We start from the raw sequence: 21,971 nt of genomic DNA, 5'->3' as shown, positions 1-21,971 counted from the left end.
GAGTGCTAATTTAACTCTTGACAGTCAGATTAGTGAATGTAATTCAGGTGTGATAACAGCTCCTTGTGTTCATACGTAATCTACTCTCTTTGTTAACACTCCGTTCTGATCCTCTCCCTCTATCCTTCTATCTCTGCTCCTCACCTCATATGCCCTCTGTCTTCTACCTTCTCTCTCTTCTACCTTTTACAAAGGTTCCTTTATACAAAGGTTCACAGACAGGATTATAAATGTCTAGGGGTAGATAGTTTATCTATCACTGTTGTTGTTGTTTGGTGTTAATGTGATGTTAACTATTGTTGCTTGTGAAACAACCACAATGGAAATAACAATCTGCTGTAACCTTGAGTTTGTTTGAGGGGCGCCAGCCACTCCTACGTCCAGCTTTAAACACAAACATTGAATGCCATTGACATTGAATGGCCATTTTTGAGTGTTTGTGTAAACACAAACATTGAAGACAAAAGTGAGGACGCGCATTGTGATTGACCAGAATGAGATTATGTATGATTATAAGAGTGCTCCTCACTTCACACGGGTGTGATTTTTCTTTCTTTCTTTTCAACTAAACTAAACTCCGTCTCTCCCTCTGTCTGTGTCTCTCTGTCTCTCTCTCCTGGTTTGTCCCCATGCAGTGGGTCTCATAGAGGAGGCGTTGCAGTGTGCTCTGTCCTACCTGCTGTTCCATGAGGGAGAGGAGTTCATGACGGACAACGTGGATTACTACAGGGAGGTGCTGGGACACCAGGGCCGCCCACGAGAGGTCAGAGACATGGGTGGATGGACGAAATCAAACTTTATTTATTTAGCACATTTAACCCCATTGAAACCAGGAAAGCAATAATTTAGATTTTAGCGTTGGCTATTTAAAAATAGCAAATCTATTATACATTGGAGAAGTTGTACCCAACTCATGGCAAGGAACCCAAAGCCACAACAGCTACGTCGCTATTGCAACACCCACAACACCATCTTACACACTACACCCACACACGCTCACACGGCATTGACGTCACACACTTACCCTGCGCAGTGTTCGGGACCTATCTCCTCCTAAGGCGCCCCTCGCCAACGCTGACCACCAGCCGCCAAACAATGGTCGTTGCATTGGCACCAACACTGCCTCCCTTCCACACTCACGCCGCCAATGCATTTGTTTACTACAAACATTATCGCCCCAATCACCCACACCCCCGAGCCTTCCCTACACGGAACACTAACCACTGTTGCCTATGCTGTTGCCCCAACAGGCCCAGAGACAAGGCCTTTAAACCACGCTACTTACACACACTACAACTCGCTTACAATTCGCAAACCTGGCAACACTGCCCTGTCTTCTAATAGGCCCACCAGGCCCGCCCCCACACTAGCTTTCACAGTCTCAGAATCTCATCTCGCGCAGGAGATTGAGGAGAAGAGAAACAAGGAAGAGGAATTGTAGCCTCTCACGATTTTGCTTATTCCTTCTAAATCTCTGTATTTAAAATATCAATGACTCAACTAATCCCTTAGTTACATCAACATTGTTCTTTGCACGAACTTGGTTCCTGCCTAAATATTACCATTACAACGATCGCTTTGGCTATTTTCGCCTGACAGCCAACTGCCCAGTACACATACACACGCCTGCACGCACACGCACGCCTGGCGATCTCTCTCTCTCTCTCTCTCTCGCCACGCCACACACACACACACACACACACACACACACACACATAGTCCCGCCTCCCCAAGAAGCACAACACAGTGAACACACACAGTCCCACACACGATTACAACTTCGACACACGATTACATACAGTTTAATTAATGCAAACACCACAGTTCTGCCGCGGTACCAACGGGAACAACTGACTTGGACACGATACTTCTGACTACGGCTCTTTCCACCATTACCTGTCACTTGGACGACGTCTTCCACAATTGCAGCTAACTACAACATGCGTGATTGGTACATGCGTCTGTGTGTATGTCCACCATTGCAGGTACATCTTCATTGCTCACTAGCGAAACTAAAAAGTTTGCTTTGGACGAATGCATGCATCTGTAACTGTTCTTTAATGGAGAACAGAAGCATGCATCTGTAACTGTAATCTGTAGATTAAATGTAAATGCAATTGTATTTTAGATTTATTTTTGTCTCATGAAAAGCGTTAATCACCTGAAAATGAAAAACATTGGTACATGCGTGTGTGTGCGTCTCTGGACATATAGGTCATTGTTTATTAACTGTGCACACGTGTAGCCTATTGTATGTCAGACTGTATGTCTGTCCCACAGAGCAGATAGTGTGTTTTGGACAAACAGGCTAGCATTGGTGTTGATTTGGGTCAAATGGAGTCTATATGGCTAAAGATAACACATGACATCAGTGGGAGAGGAGTTATTGTGTGTTTTGGACAAACAGCGTGGTGTTGTTTTGTGTCAGCTGAAGCTTCATGTGTTTGTGTTGGAGCGCCTCAGTGTGGCCGTACAGGTCATGTGCAACCTCTTCCAGAGAGAGATGGAGACACTAAATCTCAGCTGGAGAAACATGTTTGCATGCATGCATGCATCACTGCCTTGCATGCTGTGTGCTACTGTTGAGTCTGTCACTTACTTTGACTGATTTATGGCATTGTCTTTCTGTTAAAATCCAACTATGTTAATTTAAGAACTCTGGACATATAGGTCATTGTTTATTAACTGTGCACACGTGTAGCCTATTGTATGTCAGACTGTATGTCTGTCCCACAGTCACAATCCTTTAGTAATTAGGCTGTGGAAATATTCACACTACTTTTACAATGCGTCTACTTTTGGATTTGCAGGCCCGGCGCCACGTGGGGCAAAGGGGGTATATGGTTACAGACAAAACAATGGTACATTTCCAGGCATTCATTTAAATTCCATTGCTTGAAAGGAAGGAAATAAGGATGCATCTTAATGATCTCCCATCTAGAACTGGAAAAACAACATTCCTCACATATAGGCCATCCTTGGGGTGGGGAGAGGTGCTAATGTCATTGTTGCAGTGGTCAGGGTGCTTAAGTGGGCAGCTACTGTAACTAGCCAGGGGTGCTAATGTCATTGTGCTGTGTGTGGTCAGGGTGCTTAAGTGGTCAGCTACTGTAACTAGCCAGGGGTGCTAATGTCATTGTGCTATAATAATAACTAATAACCCATCCGTTACTAGATGTGGAGTCAACTCCCGCAATTTCCTTCTTCCCATAGTGCGTGGCGAAGTAATTCTGGGATAAGCGATCGCGAAGCGGGCGCAAAATTCTAGTATTATACAAGCTAACTTTGTGGCGCGCTGTGAACTGTGAACTATCAACTGTGAACTGTGAACTGTGAACTGCTATGTTTGAAGTGTTATACATTTGAATTCCTGTCATGTGTAGAATCGGCCTCAGGTCTTAAAAACAAAAACAACTGTTGACCAAAGTGCTGCACAGGAAAACCACACTTGTGTGACTGTGAAGTCATCATACATCATCATACATCATTATACATTCTACACCACATTCTGTGCTCAGCCAATCAGCTGAGCACGTATTCCGTGTTCATACATACACACATACAGTACACACAAAGCTGTGCATACACTCAAAACAAAGCATCAAGTACAAAAGCAAGTGCACTCACATACTTGACATACACATAATACAAAGATGGATGGATGGATATGTCCATTCTGATTATGGGGTGGATGAATAAGGGGAAAATCAGAAGGAATGGGGATGTATGAAAGAAGTTGACATGCTGTGAAGGAGAGAAGAGAGGGGAGAGGAGAGTGGATGGTTGAAGAGCTAAGAGGCAGCATGCTGTTTACTGTATACTTTGGACAACTGCACTATTGTTACTTGCCAGAAAGCTGCCTCAGAGGACTTGTCTCTCATTCTGATATGATCTCCCTCCAACTGGGTTTATTAAGCCAATATTGCTCTGCCACTGTGATTCATATTGCCACATCATCATTATTTCATTGAACAAATTACCTCCCAGCAGTAATCCTAACAAAGTGACTTATTAGAGGCTTGTAGAGTGCCAGTTTATAGAAATGTGGTTGGAAAAGGCGAGTGGAAATATGTGCATTGGAGTAACATTACCAGCTCATTTATTTTAGGCACAAGAGATGTTGTCCGTCCTGGACCCAGTCCCAGCCTACCTCTGATGACAAGCAGTCTCTTGTTTGGCTTTAATTTTCCTAGAAAACACACTCCTAGAAAGAGTCCTCCCAATGAGCCGGTGTGAATATGAGTTCTGTGTGTGTCCGTGGACTCCGTGCGTGTGTCCTATCCTCTACCTCATTTAAACATGTCCCAGACCGACCTCCCTGACAACCAAAATGTGTGTGAGAGTGTGCGGGGTGCATGTTAGAATGGCCACAGAAATCGGTCAGAACAATTTGAGGGCTGTTTGTATTAAAAGGAGGCTGGAAAAAGGAGCACTTTTTTTCTTCACCCCGTTGCCACAAAAATGCTACCGGCTGCTCGGGTTTCATAACATTCATGATCATCGCCCGGCGCTCGCTGGAACGACCTCCACCCGCCACCACCTCTTACACAAACACACACACGCGCACACACAAGGAGCGATTGTGTGTACAGTATACCCTCCTCCACCCCCCCCCCCCCCCCCCCCCCACACACACACACACACACACACGCACGCCCGCACGCAGAATCCACCTTAATGCAAGCCCGGTAAAGCAATTTAAATCCTTGGGAAACGGCAGGCTTCACCTCACTGCCAGCAGCCTCCTGTTCTCAGGCCTGGCAGGAAACGCTAGCAAGGAGCTCAGTGTGTGAAAAGCCAGGCAGCAGGCAGAAAGGGCACCACACTCCATTTACACTGGCACTGAGGCGAGGATAAGAGGATGGATTGAGTAATGTCCGTTTGGTTGCCTTTACTAGGTCAAGGAATCATTGAGGATAAGGTTCCCTCGTGCAGTAAGGGAAGAAGGTTTATTTTGGGAGTTGCTGCTGTTGTGGGTGCAACAATCTTCTCAGCCTATTCAAAATACTTACACTAGACACTGGTGTTAATTCCACCTAATGATCTTGGCATAATATGTAAACTAGTATAGATCAAGTATAAATCAAGTGATTCTCTACCTTTGTGACCCCCAATTAGATTTTTTTGGGCCATCCATTTTGACTGGAGTTTCATCTGTGGGACTCCAATCTACACAGCAAAACCTCAGTGTTTATTTAACTTGGAATGTACAAAAATGTATCCATTTGCACACTTCCGGATATATCATTTATTTGGCTGGGGGACCCCAAATGACCTCTGACCCCACACTGAGAACCAGTCGACTACTGTAAGTGTTGCAGTATGCGTCCTAATGTTGTGATTTTGTGTGCATGCCCACAGAAGGCAGCGAGGTACCTGAGGCGTCATAAGCAGGAGCTGAAGCTGCTCCTGATTGGCAGTGACACCATGGGGGTGGAGTTTTTTGAAGGGGTGAGTACAACTACATATAACTGCAAATACACCCTAGCCGGAACACAATCGATTTGATTGATCGTTTTAAATAATGCTCTGAACATTCACGCGGCCCACCCATCTGACCACTTAACATGTGTTCAGATCATGGGTCCCCGCTTGGGTTTCCAAGTGGGCTCTGATCCAGAAAATTGAGAACCACTGCTGTAAATCCATGGCCTCATGTGGCTACTGTATACTATAAAAGGTTACTACAACGATTTACTACATCGAACAAGATTTCAACAAAGAAATGCTTAACAACTAATCATTCTTCCACCAAGAAATGTAGTTCTATACTTTAGCAATACAGCAATACAGACATACAGTGTAGCGCTCTCACCTTTCCCATTTTTCTCACTGGCATAAAACTGATGGAGGGCCTGATTTATCTCCACTTCATTGATTGTTTTAAAATCAATAGATCAATAGATTTTGTTTGTTTGTTTAATAGTCTGTTTAATCTGGCTTCCATTCTTGATTTTTCCAGCTCTTCCGTTTCTCTCTCATTCATTTCATGTTTTCTTTCTTTTTTTTACCTTCCTCGTCTAACCTGGTCCATTTCCTTTCACCCCACATCCATGCTTGGCCCACCCAGTAAATTAAAACTCACAAAATCTGACATTGAGAACTAATGTGTTTGTTGCAGTAATACTGCAATCACAGTTACGTGTTTATAAAGTATTTAACAAAGTAATAATCAACAAACAGAACTATCTGTTACTAATACTAAACTAACAGTTTAATATAGGGTAACGGCATGCTCTCGTTTTAGCCTAAAACCCAAAGACATTATGTCATCTTTTTATTAAGATAGTTATTGGGAAGCCACTATGGGAAGGCACTATGATCAAAACTATCAGTTATTGTTAAACCATTTCCTTACAGTTTTGCTTACAAACAAGAGGAAGTTATATGTTCTACAATAGGCCTTTATATGGAAGGTAAACGTTTGTCAACTGGGAGTTGTAACTGCAACTGTGAGTCATTTCCCCAGTCTTCTCACAAGCAAAAGGAAGTTACATCATTACAGTTATTTGGAATATTGTCCCCATTTCTTCAACCTAGAGCAGAGCTCATGCTGGGCCACTAGTAGCCTTAATGAGCCAGAAAGCTGAGATCAGACCCAGAGCAGTGGAACAGGTGTTTGGAACAGCCTGCGGAAGTCACTGCTTTGACAGTTAACAGCACCACCTACTGGTCACACAGAGCCCTGGCCTGTGCTGCTTGCAATACATAGTGTATGCAACTATACACTGACACTAGACAACTTTGAAAAAATGAATGAATTGGTTGCATAGAGTTTGCAATTATACACTGACACTAGACAACTTTGAGAAAGGAGTTAATGATGAATTAATTGGTTGCCTGTGTTCTGTTGTAGCAATACTGGAGCAGCACAGGTGGAAGAGAGAACTCAAACAGGTAAGCTGGATTTGGAATAATATATTTTCTCTTCACATTTACTGTAACTGTACATCTTAGCTAGTTGTGTGTGTTTTATGGGTGACTAAACCTACATGGTTAATCAATCAAATAATTGATTTCCAACTAGAGTGAAAGTGTATTGTGTGTTCCAAATGTTTTGCGTCATAAATTGTCTACTTTCCCAGGATCCCCTCTGGTACTGATGGCTGGATGGAGTATGTTCCAATTTCAGAGAAGAAGAAGAACACCACAGCTTCCGTACAAAGCAGAGAAGGTACTGTGTACAGTGCAAACATCAATCCTAGTCTCCTATGACTCCAGCAATCATTAACTTTTGTTATTCATATTTGGCATTTCTTGATGATGGGTTGAAAGTAGGGTTGTCCCGGTCCGAGCACGCAATCGGAAAACAGGCCCAAAAGATCGGAATCGGATCGGGAGCAAAAAAACATGATCGGGACATCCCTCGTATCAATATTATATCCATATCATGATATTAGACTGGATATTGTCTGTGGTTTTGGATATTGTACTTTTGTGATATGGCATAAGTCTCTGATTGGTATCGACAGATACTCAAAATCAAACGTGATCGGGACATCCCTAGTCTTCTTGTGGGTTATCTAAATATTGAATCAAGGAAAAGTATTAACAAGAGCTTTTAACTAAGTACTTTGAATCCATTGGAACACAAGGCGTTTTTCAATTCCTGGAAAATAATGGTTTTGGACATACAAGGTCCCTCCGGCAGTGACAAATGGTATTTACAAACAGTAATGCTTAATTTATACTTTGTTGCAAGCGTGCTCTGACACCAGCATCAAACAAAGCATATATCAAGCTGAACTACAGTCACAGTTCACTGTAGTGGTGGACCACATGAACTCTGCAAAGCATGTCCTGAACCAGGATGCCTTGACAAATAGCTGTTTGTGTTTACTTACATCCTGACAGTTTTCTGAAAAAGCTATGTTTCTATGTCAGTCGTTCTTACATTTTTCTAAAATAGCAGACCTACAAGCTACCAAGTGGCGCGCTATGAGCTTGTAGATCTGATATTTTTCAATAACGGTAATAACTACTTAACTGAGCTGAAATGACTCAGTATTGTAGTATGTACCAGTCACATTCCTCAACCACAGGAGTTAATAGACATTCAAAGCAGAACCAATATGTCAGTGTTCAGCTTAAGCTTTCCCACTAGCGCAGTTAAGATAACACGCCATCGTCCTTGTGCTGTGATCTGCCTAGGTGGTCCACTGCTGTATGACAGTATACAGCTGGTGCAGAACTCTGCTGCCCTGAACGGAACCCAGAGGGTACTGCTGGATCATGTCATCTCTGACCAGGAGTGTTCAGACCTCAAAGTCCTGGCCCATGTAAGAACACACACACACACACACACACACACACACACACACACACACACACACACACACACACACACACACACACACACACACACACACACACACACACACACACACACACACACACACAGATATTTACTGTACACTGACATGGGATCATGGGTGCACTTGTCTAAAATGAAATCAGATTGTCAAATTCGTATGTCAAGTCCTCTGAAATTGTGAATCCACTGATTTAGTGATTTCAGTGACCAGTTGATGAAAATGTTGTTTCTCTGCTTTTAGCGTGTACAGTATGCATTAGATTTGTGTGGATTTGTAGCTGAATTAGCCTATATATATTATAACTGATTATAACTGATTCTCCAATCTCACAATCACAAATCCATAATTGGGAATAGTGGCATTTAATTGCGTGTAATTATGGATTATTGTTCCTTATTATTATTCATTTTTCTTTACTCTTGATAATTGAAATGACCAAACATCCCTTAAATTAGGTATTTTATTTGATGCATTATTGTATGTTTGCCCTCCAGAGTATCACTTTGGCAGGAGATGGATACAGAGGCAAAATGTCTCCACACACTCCCAACGAGAAGTTTGAAGGAGCCACTGTACTCAAAGCATTGCAGGTACAATAACCATTTTTTGTGAAAATCATATCATATATAATCATATCATATAGTTTTGGATCAGTATATTTTTTTTCTGGGAAAATAATAAAATAAATACTTTGGCCATTAGTTTTTAGAAGGTGTCAAAATGCACCTGTAAACAACTTAGCATGTTTGCATTGCAAGTCTTTGGTTGGATGTCTGATATACTGATATACGGTCTGTGGATAATAACAGATGTAGTACCTAAATGAGACTACAGAGGTTGTCTCTGGCATTCTACGTCATCATGGTGAACACAATGAACATGCAAGCATTTGTGGGCGTGATGTGCATAGCTGGTGTCCAATTACTGACTGTAGATACCTGGAAGAATTAATCCCAAGGAGGTGGGAGTGTCATGTTATAATTGTATTGTATTGTGGAATTTTATTTAGTTGTATAGGTATGATGTGGGCAGAGTGTATCACGTTATATTTGTATTGTGTTGTTTTGTTTTGCTCTTCAGTTTGGGTATGAGGGCAGAGTACCACTGGGGAGTGCCCGTCTCTTCTATGAAGTCAGTGAAAGAGCCAGACGTATTGTCGAGTCCTACTTCCTGCTGAACTCCACCCTGCACTTCTCCTACACACATCTAGTGTGTCGGACAGCCATCACAGGTGAATTACACACACACACACACACACACACACACACACACACACACACACACACACACACACACACACACACACACACACACTGTGTCAGCAGATTTGATCTGGCACCACTCAGTTGTGATTGGATTTCACTCCCTCCGAAGTAGTGAGGAACCGATCAGGAACCAGTATGCAAATATGGGGCAGGTTTATCACCAGAGGCATTTTTTTAAATTCCACCCCTTGGAAATGCAGGTTCCACACAGAGACTAATATCTACGCACTGATATTGGTTTGGCCATGCGAGGCTATGACTAATGCACGTAGCGTCCATATCTAATTCCCCTGTAGTTGGAGAACCATGTAGACTGGATGTGACACACAGACCGTGTTGACGAGATCATATAAAATAAAAGTCAGTGTTGTTGTGGCACGATGTCCTTTATCGTTAGGTCCACCTTTTTAGTTCTGCAGCATGAGCTGTGCTGATTCTACTGCTATGTAAAACAGTTGACAACCATTGACAACCCCATGCCGTTGAATGGTATAGCGGGGGCAGCGGTGGCCGAACGGTTTGCGGAGTTGTCTTGATATCGGAAGGTCGCTAGTTCGTATCCCTGGACCGGCACGTTAAAATTACCACCGTTGAAGTGCCCTTGAGCAAGGCATTGAATCCCTACCATGAAATGTTCTATGAGCAGGGCCTGGCTGTAAACAAGTTCTTGAGCTTAGTCCAGTTACCCTGGGTAAACATGGTAACTTTACTTTACTTTACAGTTCACCGCCCTCAAACTAGAGACCTTATCTAAGTTTGTTTGTTTGTGACTGTGTTTGTTTGCAGGCCAACAGGACCACAGGAATGACTTGAGCCACCCCATACATGCTGACAACTGTCTGTTGGACCCCGAGGCCAATGAGTGCTGGAAGGAACCTCCAGCATACACCTACAGAGACTACAGGTAGAGGCTGCCTGCCGCAACCTTGAATACTTCACACAACATGCAGGGGAAACCAATTTACAATTCAGGAAAACTGTGTTAAAGCTGCAATCCATTACTTTTCGGGTGGGGTGGGGGGGTGGGGGGTGAATAAAACATGATTTCAACCAATCTGTATGGTAGAGTATGTTGTCAGGTGGGTAGGACCACTACTGGGTGATATGAGGAATTGCATGACACTCAGAGGGAAATAGCTCTGGATTTTAGCTCAACGGTATCACGGGTAGCATATTAATTTAATTACACATTGCACCTTTAACCACCTTCAACCCGGCATCCTATTTTGGGCATATCATTATAGGTGAATAAGTGTTTCTTATGTGTTTTTAATTGCAAAAATGAAAATAAATGCAATGTTTGAAACATCTTGAAAATTGTTTTTTTTTTTACTGTAAATCCTATCATATCCGCCTTTCATTGTGTTTAGTGTGTGAAAGTTACTGAATATGCTTACTTATTTGTGTCTTCAGTGCACTGCTGTACCTAAATGGAGATTTTGAGGGTGGAGAGTTCATATTCACGGAAATGGATGCCAAAACAGTCACGGTAATTTGTCTTTTTTGTAATGTTTTATTTAGCCCTACAGTAAAACTTGCTTTAGTCTTTTCACCAGTGTACACTATATTTGTTTAAGCTTATTTTTGTCTACAGTGATTCATCACTGTGACTTGTATTTATAATATGTATTTATATATGACCTGTCTTTGATGTTAACCACTGTAAACATGGAGACACTATTTTGGGCATAAAAAACTAAAAGGGGGGGAACAAGATTAAATAGCAGATCTACAAGCTACACTTGGTGAGCTTTTGCTCTCCAAATCACTGACATTTGCCATGTCACACATAGTATACTACGACATAGTATAAAATCATCCTTAAGTGGTTCTTATGAACAGTAATAATGATACACCAAACTTGTGCTTCATGAGTATTAAAAAATCGTACAAAAAACACCTTGATTAAAGCGGGGTGGAAAAACATACATTGTTATTGTCTTATCTCTCTCGCTGCTTCCCATTCCTCCACCCTCCTTCACTTCCACCTCCCTCTGGCCCCCTCTTCTCTCCTTCCTTTGTGTGGTCTCCAGGCGTCCGTGAAGCCAAAGTGTGGTCGAATGGTGGGCTTCTCCTCAGGAGGGGAGAACCCCCATGGTGTGAGGGCCGTCACCACGGGACAGAGGTGTGCTGTGGCTCTCTGGTTCACCCTGGATCCGCTCTACAGGGAACTGGTAAACGGAACATACCAGTACTCTGATTTGTTACTTACCCCATTAATACCGGCATCTGAAAAGGTCTTCTAAATCCTAAAAGTTTTCTGAAAAACTTATGTTACACACCAATTCATGGTTTATTATTGTTACATACTGGGGTTTTTTAACACTTCGATAAGTGAATTCATCATTGCTTAGTAAGTACTTCATTAACATTTAAGGATCAAATTATAAACGATAATTTATAACTGTGTTAATAGTTCCTTATATTAGTTTAATTTTTGTTTTTAATTGTACTGTTTTTGTTTTGTTTGCTAATAGGAATAATGGTTAACCACTTAAACCCTCTGTACCTGAGTTGGCTTTGTTCTTTTTCTTTTTACACCAAATCTCTTTGCCAGAAATAGTTGATATACAAGCTTGCGTTGCCACACGCTGTGAGCTTGTAGTTCAACTATTTCTGATGAATAGGGGGTGCTAGGGTTCAAGTGGATAATAACTACCGGTAACCACTTTTACTTGGTGATGTTTGAATTTGATTGAACCTTTCCCAACCTTCATCCTCATCCATCTCTTCTTCCACAACACCAGGAGAGATTACAAGCAGACGAGGTGATGGAGGAGATGGACCGCCAGTCTCTCCAGCAGCACCAGCACAACTGGGACCAGGGCTTTACTATCAACCCTAAGGATGAATTGTAACAACACCAACCCCCTTCCCTCCTTACAGTCAGATCTTTCTATCTATTTATTGAACGACCTTTTGGATAAAAACAATTCTATTTTTGTACCATTTAAAGTGGAAGGGTATTGATCATTGTTGCGTTGTTGTATTGTCCTGATTTTTATTTTATGTTTTATTTTCATGTTTTTCCGTTAATTCTATCAGTGCAAGTAGTAGACACCATATTACAGGATAAACAAAGATCTAAGCAAATAGAAACAAGAGAAATACTGAAATACTGGTATTGTACTCCATGGAATTTTAGGAGTAAAGAAAAACTTGGATGTATTATGGGGTGTCAGAAAGATATGTATAAGATGTGTATAATCACAGATATGTGTGTTCCTTTTGAATGTGGAGGTAACTGGAGGTAACAGGCAAATCTGCCTTATTGGGAGCGTCGCCCACATTGAGGGAGCCCGTCCATATACTGGGAGCCCGTCCATATACTGGGAGCCTGCCCACATACTGGGAGCCCGCCCACATACTGGGAGCCGGCCCACATACTGGGAGCCGGCCCACATTGAGGGTTTGATGGGGCATGGAAGCAGCAGCAATCACTGGAGCTCGCCCGATCACAAGCTCTGCATTTTTATTTTATTTGATTTATTTGGGTATTTCGTTGATATTGGGGCCATATATGTTTTCTGCACTGTGAACAAGCCAAATCAAAGAGCAATATGCAGTCTGAGAAATTCTTTGTTCAAATTATCTCCTATACATAATGGATAATAATCTTTTAAACTTTTCCAAAAATATACACATTTTACTTTAACCCCAGCAATAATGTTTTATCAGAGTAGATGTCACTGTAAAGCTTAATTCAGTGGTTCCCAAACTTTTTCATGTCAAGGACCACCAAAATGACACTCATTCGCCCCCATTTGATATGGTACAAGGGGTTTTTACAGCTCTAGCAGTGCTTTTCAACCATTTTCATTTCAAGGACAGTTCAAGGACAGTTTGATATGCAACAGGCTATTGGATCTCTCGGACCCCCACAATTTATATTGTAAAATCAATGTTAATTTAACTCTTAAGAGTGTACAAATGGAATCAAATGGAGCCTAACGGGTCCATTTGGTTCCATTTGTACACTCTCAGAGTTACAGACCCATAAGGGTCCATTTCGTTCCAAACTATCATTTAGCTGGGGACCTCCTTGAACTCCCTCAAGGGGTCCCCGCCTTGGGAACCACTGACCTAATTTATGCTCTGCCGCACAGCGTTGGCTGTCACGCTTTATGAGCTTGTAGGTCGGCCATTTTTGACGCGTGACACCTTCATGCAACGAAGTGTGAATCAAGCAAAACATGAACGGCTAAAAGCACAGAACAGGGACAAATTGGAACTATGGATATATTTGTCTGTGATTGACATTTTGTATTTGACTTCTTTCTTGAAACCAGTGACTGATCTTATCCGTCACTACCTGTGTGCACTACCTGCACTTTCCTCATGTTAGGAGATAAGCAGAGACCCCTCCCTTTGAACAAACAGAACAGTATAATAGTTTACAAGTTCATTGACGTGTGTGTGTGTGTGTGTGTGTGTGTGTGTGTGTGTGTGTGTGTGTGTGTGTGTGTGTGTGTGTGGGCGCGCATGCATGTTTTATGTGTTTTTTGTTTTAAGATAGCTGCTATGGCAATTGTCGGCTTTTAATACTAGTAACTTTTTTAATAAAAGAACTCAATCATTCCTGTTTCAAGGAATAATGGTTATCTTTAATGGTTATTTTTAAAGTGGGTTGTAGTTCTACTTTCTTTTCATAAGTCCTATTTTGCCAACAATGCAGACAGGTAAATGCATGCACTGTAAGTCCAGTGGGAGTTGAAGTGGCATGTGTGCTGTACTTTTGTTTTTTGTTTTCCACCGATTCCAACCGCTATGAATTTAACCCATCGATGTTGAAGAGCTGTTTTTAAGGATTCGTGTCTGATGGAGAGGGTGGCCACTTTGCTTTGTTTCACTGATATTTAACTATGAAATGCTGTAGAACATAAATTGATGTGTGTACTGTATGTGCCTATAAATTAAAAAAGAGAACATTGCTTATCCAAAATTTAAGAATTCAATGTTTGTTTCAATATTAGTTGTGTGTGTATGTGTTCTTCAACACAATGCATTTCTCATTGTTGATTGATCATTGACATGATTCTCATCTTCCTTTTTACACAAACAATATAATCTTATTGTCTTATAGATCTTATAATCTTTATATTGTATAATCAATATAATATCAGCGTGTTCCTTGGATCGATGGAATCATCACCGTTACATCATTTCTATTACCATTTTGGCAATGCATGCACTCTTACATGATACACCAAGCAGAAACATAATTAAAATGCTCTGGATTTGCACAAACTACTGTATTTGTCAAACAAAACACTTATTGATGCAGACTATGAAAAGGCATATGGTCATAGGAAAGGTATGATTCTAATGTTCAGACTGTAAAGTGATGAGCTCCATTCAAAGTGCATCTGACCCTACAGAAATTATTAAAGCTGGTAAAAAAAACAACAAAAATACTCAAAACAATGTAGCCTATATGCCACAGTAACCTTATTGATTTTGGATATTTCATTTACCCAGCTACATTCACACTGATCAAACAACATTCCAGTTAAAAAAAGGGTTTTCATGTAGCTTATAGATATACCCGTATTGTTATGACATCCGTAGCAGCAAAAAGGATTGTCGGTAACAGTAAACTAAGATGCATATGACCTCTGTGTGAGGTGATTATAGCTCACAACTTCAGTATAGGGTTGGGATCTGGAATCGGGAAAAACTGATCCAGCATTGAGGAACCGGAATCGGTTCCATCACATTTGGAAGCGTTTCTGGAACCGTTTTTTTATCACACTATCGGAGCTTGTACAGTATATGGACTTCATGTCTGCTATACAATTACAAATCAATACCGGTGGTTCTCAAACTCAAATGTCAAGTACCACAATAGGTGCGGGTCCATTTGGTTCCATTTGTAAGACCTGTTGGGGTCCATTTGTAACACCCTATAGGAATCGTTAAAGGGAACCATTAAGGAATGGAACCGTTAAGAGGGAATCGTTAAAATCCTATAGGATCCCAACCCTAAAGTTTAGTGCGGAGATGTGATCTATCCTGGTCTTGTTGTCCTACAACGGAGGCCTGAAGGCGTGCTGCGGGGCGGTGAGTTCAGAAGCGGTACGCCAGGTGTTCTGAGAATCTGAAAGTCTTCATGTCGTTGACGGCACACAGCAGGTCTTGCGTGCGTCGTGCTCTCCGATCCTCCACCACCTGCCTGCGGGAGCGCTCCCGAGCTGCCTGCTGCTCGGCGCGCTTCTCTGCCCGCTTCCTCTTCAGCCACCTGGGAGGGAGAGGTACAGTATGTGGTGTAGACAAAATAAATGAATGGCTTGTAAAGGGTTTGGTCGGTGACCTTCAATTTTTTTTACTTTCTGGCCTTGACAGCCCATACATCCGAACAGAAAAGTCTTATCTGATTGCTCTAAACGACATTAAACAACGTTAAACTAACTTTGCCACTTGGTTTTCCATTCACTTTATGCATGCGCTTACGCTCTATAGGTCCTCCTCACTAATGCTCATTATAAGAGGGTACCATTTCTGTCTACTTGCTCTGCGTCTCTGTTGGGCTGGTTACCTCCAATGACAATTTTCGCTATCGTAAAGCCGTCGCTATCTTAGGCCATCAACAAGCCTCTCTTAGCTCCTGCATGGGCTACTGACTCACGTTCTGAATGGCCTGTCGGACTCCACCGGGTTGTGTATGTAGATGGGCTACTGACTCACGTTCTGAACGCCCTGTCGGACTCCACCGGGTTGTGTATGTAGATGGGCTACTGACTCACGTTCTGAACGCCCTGTCGGACTCCACCGGGTTGTGTATGTAGATGGGCTACTGACTCACGTTCTGAACGCCCTGTCGGACTCCACCGGGTTGTGTATGTAGATGCCACCCTCCTGCTCCAGCCTCCTCATCTCCTCCAGCTGTCTGTCCCTCTGCTGCTGCTCCTGTTTCCTGTGCAGCCAGGACCTGAAGGCCACATCTGGGTCAATGACATCTCTCTGTTATGGGGAAAGTAACACATTAAAATATATATTGCCAGAGAACAGCATATTACTAAGCTATATATTGTGGCGCACAAAAACATGAATCTTTTCAGTCAACCTATGCAGTATTCGAGGTCACTGAGGCTGAACACTGAACACTATTATTTTCAGCAATGGTTTTAAGTTGTTGGTCCCGCTGCTCAGCGGCCATACATTATGTATGATACATACAGTGTACCTTGCTACTGTTCATCCTCTCCATCTCCTGTGCTCGATGGATCCGCCTCTCCCCCTGAAACTGCTCCCTTTTCCTTATCAACCAGGCCCGGAATGCCGCCTCATTTTCCTGACGCTTCTGCTCCTCTTCCTCGCGTTTCTTTTGCTCTGCCTAATGGGGAGAAATGGAGATTGGAGAAGCACATGGTAACACATTACCATGAAAAGTACAACAATAGACAATTTTCAACTCATTTTGACAGGTAAACACAGCTGTAATTACATTAAAGGTGCTACAGAGGTCAAAGAGGTTCCTACCTCTTTGGCCAGCTTCTCTTTTCTCTCCTGGGATCTTTGCAGCAGTTCCTTCTGTTGTGGGGACAGGGTGTAGGTGGCCTCGCAGGGGGCTCCCGTGGCTGACTGCACTCTGCGATTAGTGCTTCTCCTCTGGCTGTCCCTCTGGCTGTGACTGGCTGAGTTGGGTCGGTTCCGTGGCTTGACCGGAGGTCTGGGTGCTGCAATGCCCTGCTGAGAGAAAGAAGCGCTGGCCAGCTGAGGGGGAGCGGAGGAGAAGGCGGGGGTCTTATTGGGGCTCGACACAGGCTCTTGAGGGCGAGGCGAAGAGAAGGTGGTCTCACTGGGATGGTTTGCTAACGGAGGCAGCAGGCCTTGGCTCTCCATCTCCTTCAGACTGACCAGTTCAAACTTGCCGTCCTTTTCTACCAAGACTCTTCCCTCCTTTCCTCCATGCCCTGCCTGGCTGCTTCCCTCAGCCTCCGCCGTCGCCCTGATCGGACCTCCTCCTGCCGCGCTTCCCTGCCGCGGGGAGATCTTCAGCTCAGACAACCTCCCCGACACCTCGTTCTCTGCCTCTATGCCGTTGGCCCTGTCCGTGCTGCTGCGCTCCTGTCCTTCTGCCTTTGCACCGGCAGGTGTTCCACTTCGCTCGTACTCCAGAGGAGGAACCACCAGGTCCACCAGGTTGTCTTTGAAGTGCAGCCTCCTGTGGCGCGACGCGTCCGGAGCCTCCTGGTCCTGCAGCTCCCGGTTGGCCTGTTGGATCTTCTCCAGGATGTACTTCTTCTCCTCATCCACTTCTTCTTGGTCGTCCGACACCATAGGAGGGGGCGGGGCCGTGGGCTGTGTCACGATCATGACATTGTAGTTAGCGATTCATTGTCATGCAAATAATTGCAATTAACGATTTTATTATTTTATTTTTGTATTGAACATTGGAACATCAGGGCAGATGTGACAACTTAAATATACACAGAAATGACTGACAGTGACCAATAGGCCCACTGATAATCAAAAGAAATAATGTACTGTAGCCAAAATAGGCCATATTTATCTATTTTATATTTTCATAATTATTTCAAAATAGCGCGGCAATAGCCGATCTACAAGCTCACAGCACATTGCAAAGTGTGTGTGAGCCTGTACTGTAGATCTGCTATTTCCACTACCTTTGAAAAAGTTTGAAAATATATGAACATCAATGGCTGAATTTATACAGATTAATGGAAACAATTCGGACAATTAGGGAAAAAATAACTGTGATCTCAAATAATTACGATCAAGCAATAGGCCTACCGGGCCGTCTCCTTCCATGTCGCATTCTAGAGGCTCCATAGGTGAGGGCCACCTCTCTTCTTCCTCCATTACTTCCATCTCCTTTGTTGCCTTCTTTCCTTTCACTGCCTTCTGGCTTTTCTTCTTCTTCTCCTTCCTCCCTCGCTCATCCTTGTCCTCTTCCAGCAGCTCCTTGTCTATTTTGCTCTCAATTTCCTCATTGCCAGGGCCCTGTGGTGACAAAGTAGAGAACAGCTATATCCACAGCAACGAGGAACATTTACTCGAGTGCTGTACTACGTCAGCCATTTTGAACCTATCTTCATATGTTTGGTCCTCCGTGGCTCAGTCCTCAATAATTCTCATTATAAGATGGCACCATTTCTGCCTACTGTGTCTCAGAGGAGGGCTCTGGACATGCAGAAACCTACTGTGTCTCAGAGGAAGGCTCTGGACATGCAGAAACCTACTGTGTCTCAGAGGAGGGCTCTGGACATAACCCGGAATCCATAAGCTTATAGAAACTGCAGGCTTTCTATTCCTTGAAAGTTGGCATGCTATAATGGAAACCATTGTTCTTGTGTTAATACAAATCTAAATATATTTTTTTAAATCTTGGAAAACTTTTTTTTTTAATGTCAAAACCTGCCTAATGATGAACTCATTGGTAGGCAGGTTTCCTATGAGACACAGAGTGTTTTTGAGGGGCAATACTTTGTCCTAACACAAACATTAAATGCCATTGACAATGAATGGACAAGTGTTTGTGTAAACACAAACATTGCGTAACACAAACGTTGAAGACGAAGGCAGAGGATGCAAATTCTGATTGGCCGGAATGAGATGATGTATTTATGATGATGTACAATGATAAGAGCGCCCCTCACTTCACACGAGTGTGATTTTTTTAAACTATTTTATCACAAGCATTGGTGCTTTAAGTACTTTTGTTTTTGTTTACTTAAGTATTTGTATTTTTGGATACTTACTGACTATTTCAAAGACAGCTAATTGTACTTTTGACTGCACTATACATTTAATAGAAAATGTACTTTGTATATAATATACTTTTGAATACTTAAAGGACCACTTCACCCATTGTCAACCTATATTGGAATAATTGGTCCTCACTAATGCTCAGCATAGCGCAGCATGAATTAAGCATTAAGTGTGCATGTAGTGGCTAATCAACACTATGAACAATAAAACTTAAAAGCCACTAAAAGCACCGGGCAGCGAATCTTACGCAGTTGGTATAGGGAATAAGACCATTGTCCAGTCAAGGCAGCAACATTTGATGGTGTTTATTTTGCTTCTCCAGACACAGTACAAGATGTCATTATGTCACAGTGCTCTCCCTAACCTGCTGGTAAAAAACCATGGACCTTCCCAGTGCTCTCTCACTCCCTGTGTGCTCTCTTAATTAAATAGACTCAGCTGTGAACTGCCCATCACCTTCAAAACAAAAGCTCTGTCTGCAACAAAAATAATGGCTGTAAACAAACCAATTAAACAAAGCAACTTAAACAAAAAATAAGAAATGCATTACATATATAACAGAAATACTGAAATAGAAAATGACTGAATATAGCTCCCACAGTGCATATTCAAGTCTATCAATAATGCATCCTATAATGATATCTTTCCCTGCCACAGAGAAAGTCACTTGAGCAGGTTTCCCATGCAGACGGTGGGACTGTGGAACATGCCAGCGTTGGGTTACTCATCACTCTCTATCACACTTTCACAGGGTCAGGGTCATGGACGCATTGGCTTCTCGTCTTCACTGCAGGTAGACACAATTTACCTGCGAACTGGTTACACTGAAGAGCTATTTGGCAAAGTTCTACTGATTGACATACCAATAAATAAGATTGTGTTACTGTAATTCAATGTATCTTTCAGCAAGGGAAAGCTAAATTATTTATCTCCATCTCTGTGTTGCTTCTCTTTCCTTTCCATTATTGTCTCCACCAGGCCGAACGCATGGGGAGAGAGTATGTTTTCCACTCCCGTCCGTCTGTGTGTCCTTCCATGTGTCCGTCCGTGTGTCCGTGTGTCCGTTACCGGCTAATCTCCGGCATCTTTGGCCCGATTCATGCCAAACTTTGCACACACACTCCCTAGATGCTAACGATGAACCTCTGCCCCAAATTTTCCAGAACGGCCTGTTATAGCACCATCACTTTTGGACTTTTGGACTTTTGTAAATCAGATTTTCTCCAAAACTCTCGTGAATCGTTACACAGTATCTCTATAGTCATATGCTCAAGATGGATCTGTCCGATATTTCATATTCCATCCTAATTGGCTAACATTGGCTTTCAAAGTTTGCAGGACTGGCCCGTTTTGAACAAAAAGCCTCAAATCAGGAATATATCCCACCCTTTTCATATTGGCCTGGATTTTTGGCCTGGATTTTTGCAAAACACATTTTTTAAACAAAATACCTCAAATCATCCAATTGCCATCAAAGGCATAAGAACAAATGGCACCCTTTTCACATTGGCCTATTGAAATTTGGAAGTTAAAATAAGTCAAATAAGCAGAAAGGAAGTGCTCACCTGGTCCTCGGTCTGACCCTCCTCTTCACTAATCAGCCAATCCAGGTCCTTCTCGAAGTCATCCTCGTACTCCTCCCGGTTCTCTGTACTCACACCCTGACTCATCATGGAGCACTGCATGGTAGAAGAATGTAATTTAATAATGATGAACTAAAATATATTTGGTATTTGTATTGAATTGTATTGTGTTTTTATATGGTCGATATTAACTGTATAAAAACACAGAGGTTAGCCATAAGTTAATTTATGGAACCACCCCCTCAATGAACCCTGAAGGTCACTGGACAATTGAGAACCACTGATGTAGACTTAATTGACTTCAACCAAAAACTGACAACCAAATGTCAGTTAGCATTTAATTATAACGATTAAAAAAAATAGCTTTTAGTATTTTCATATTTTCTCTTATAATAGGAGGCACAAAATAATGTGTGCATTTACAAGGAGTGAAATACAGGTTTGTTTTTTAGTTTGATTGCGTGTGTTAGCCTTAGCTATCGGTCGCCCTCTCCCGGTCAAAAGATAATAGTTCAGGGTAAAGTATTAGGCTGTAATATCCCACAGACGCGTGCAGCGTTTTGTTTTGTTTCAAATATAAATTTTCTCAAATTATGTACGCCATATACGGGTAAAGATCAGCTGTGATGAGCTATATAGAATAGACAAGTTACAGTGAGTTATAGTGTACATCTGTACAACTTGACTTAATCGACTGAAGGAAATACATCAACGAACTACACAGACTACAAAAGTAAACATCTAAACTGTGGCAATAAAAAAAACCAGCTGCACCATACTGGCTTTTTCGTCTGTAAAAGGTCTATGCTAATGACACAGATGTCGTGGATTCATAGTACAGCCGAGCTGTAGCAAAGTGGTTGATTAATGTGACCACAACCTACCAAACTGGTACCAAATTATTCTGTCTTCTTCTTGCTTCAAACAAATGAAAATGTCTTCAAGAAGGTTGTCTGGAGACGAGTTGCACCTTATTATTATGACACTACATTATCAGCTATCCGTCTGTAGCCCATGTGCACATAATCCACTTCTCTGTATGTCTGCTGCCCTCAAAGGCTTTAATAGACGTTGTC

General features: G+C 42.4%; 2 protein-coding genes across 2 annotated transcripts in view; one reads left to right on the top strand and one right to left on the bottom strand.

The window, feature by feature from the left end:
- Nucleotides 1-14,522, top strand: part of p3h2 (prolyl 3-hydroxylase 2) — an 84,520-nt gene extending 69,998 nt beyond the window's left edge. The window contains exons 5-16 of the mRNA XM_080770333.1: nucleotides 636-763; nucleotides 5,362-5,451; nucleotides 6,857-6,897; nucleotides 7,086-7,174; nucleotides 8,152-8,279; nucleotides 8,810-8,905; nucleotides 9,396-9,546; nucleotides 10,367-10,484; nucleotides 10,994-11,069; nucleotides 11,614-11,754; nucleotides 12,328-12,434; nucleotides 12,821-14,522. Of these exons, the coding sequence (XP_080626459.1) occupies nucleotides 636-763; nucleotides 5,362-5,451; nucleotides 6,857-6,897; nucleotides 7,086-7,174; nucleotides 8,152-8,279; nucleotides 8,810-8,905; nucleotides 9,396-9,546; nucleotides 10,367-10,484; nucleotides 10,994-11,069; nucleotides 11,614-11,754; nucleotides 12,328-12,434; nucleotides 12,821-12,824 (1,169 nt within the window). The 3' untranslated portion in view covers nucleotides 12,825-14,522. The remainder of the gene's footprint in view (nucleotides 1-635; nucleotides 764-5,361; nucleotides 5,452-6,856; nucleotides 6,898-7,085; nucleotides 7,175-8,151; nucleotides 8,280-8,809; nucleotides 8,906-9,395; nucleotides 9,547-10,366; nucleotides 10,485-10,993; nucleotides 11,070-11,613; nucleotides 11,755-12,327; nucleotides 12,435-12,820) is intronic.
- A 960-nt stretch (nucleotides 14,523-15,482) lies between these two features.
- ccdc181 (coiled-coil domain containing 181) lies at nucleotides 15,483-21,840 on the bottom strand. The gene is made up of 7 exons (XM_080770196.1): nucleotides 21,780-21,840; nucleotides 20,878-20,991; nucleotides 18,335-18,544; nucleotides 17,060-17,881; nucleotides 16,764-16,913; nucleotides 16,383-16,540; nucleotides 15,483-15,818 (listed from the first exon to the last, which is right to left on the bottom strand). Exons 2-7 carry the CDS (start codon nucleotides 20,983-20,985, stop codon nucleotides 15,647-15,649), a joined length of 1,620 nt encoding a protein of 539 aa, XP_080626322.1. The 5' UTR covers nucleotides 20,986-20,991; nucleotides 21,780-21,840; the 3' UTR covers nucleotides 15,483-15,646.
- Between the last annotated feature and the right edge of the window lie 131 nt (nucleotides 21,841-21,971).

The sequence above is a fragment of the Protomyctophum bolini genome (genome assembly GCF_963924005.1).
Source record: "Protomyctophum bolini genome assembly, chromosome: 8".
Taxonomy (NCBI): Eukaryota; Metazoa; Chordata; class Actinopteri; order Myctophiformes; family Myctophidae; genus Protomyctophum; species Protomyctophum bolini.
Note: the sequence above shows the minus strand (reverse complement) of the source record. Positions and strands in the feature narration are given on the sequence as shown.

Bases quoted from the DNA above. Each gene is read 5' to 3' on its own strand.
- ccdc181 (XM_080770196.1), bottom strand. From the start codon at position 20,985: ATGATGAGTCAGGGTGTGAGTACAGAGAACCGGGAGGAGTACGAGGAT. The intron at 17,882-18,334 runs GTAGGCCTATTG...ATCGTGACACAG, and splicing joins ACATGGAAGGAGACGGCCCG to CCCACGGCCCCGCCCCCTCC. The intron at 16,914-17,059 runs GTAGGAACCTCT...TCTCCCCATTAG, and splicing joins AAGAGAAGCTGGCCAAAGAG to GCAGAGCAAAAGAAACGCGA.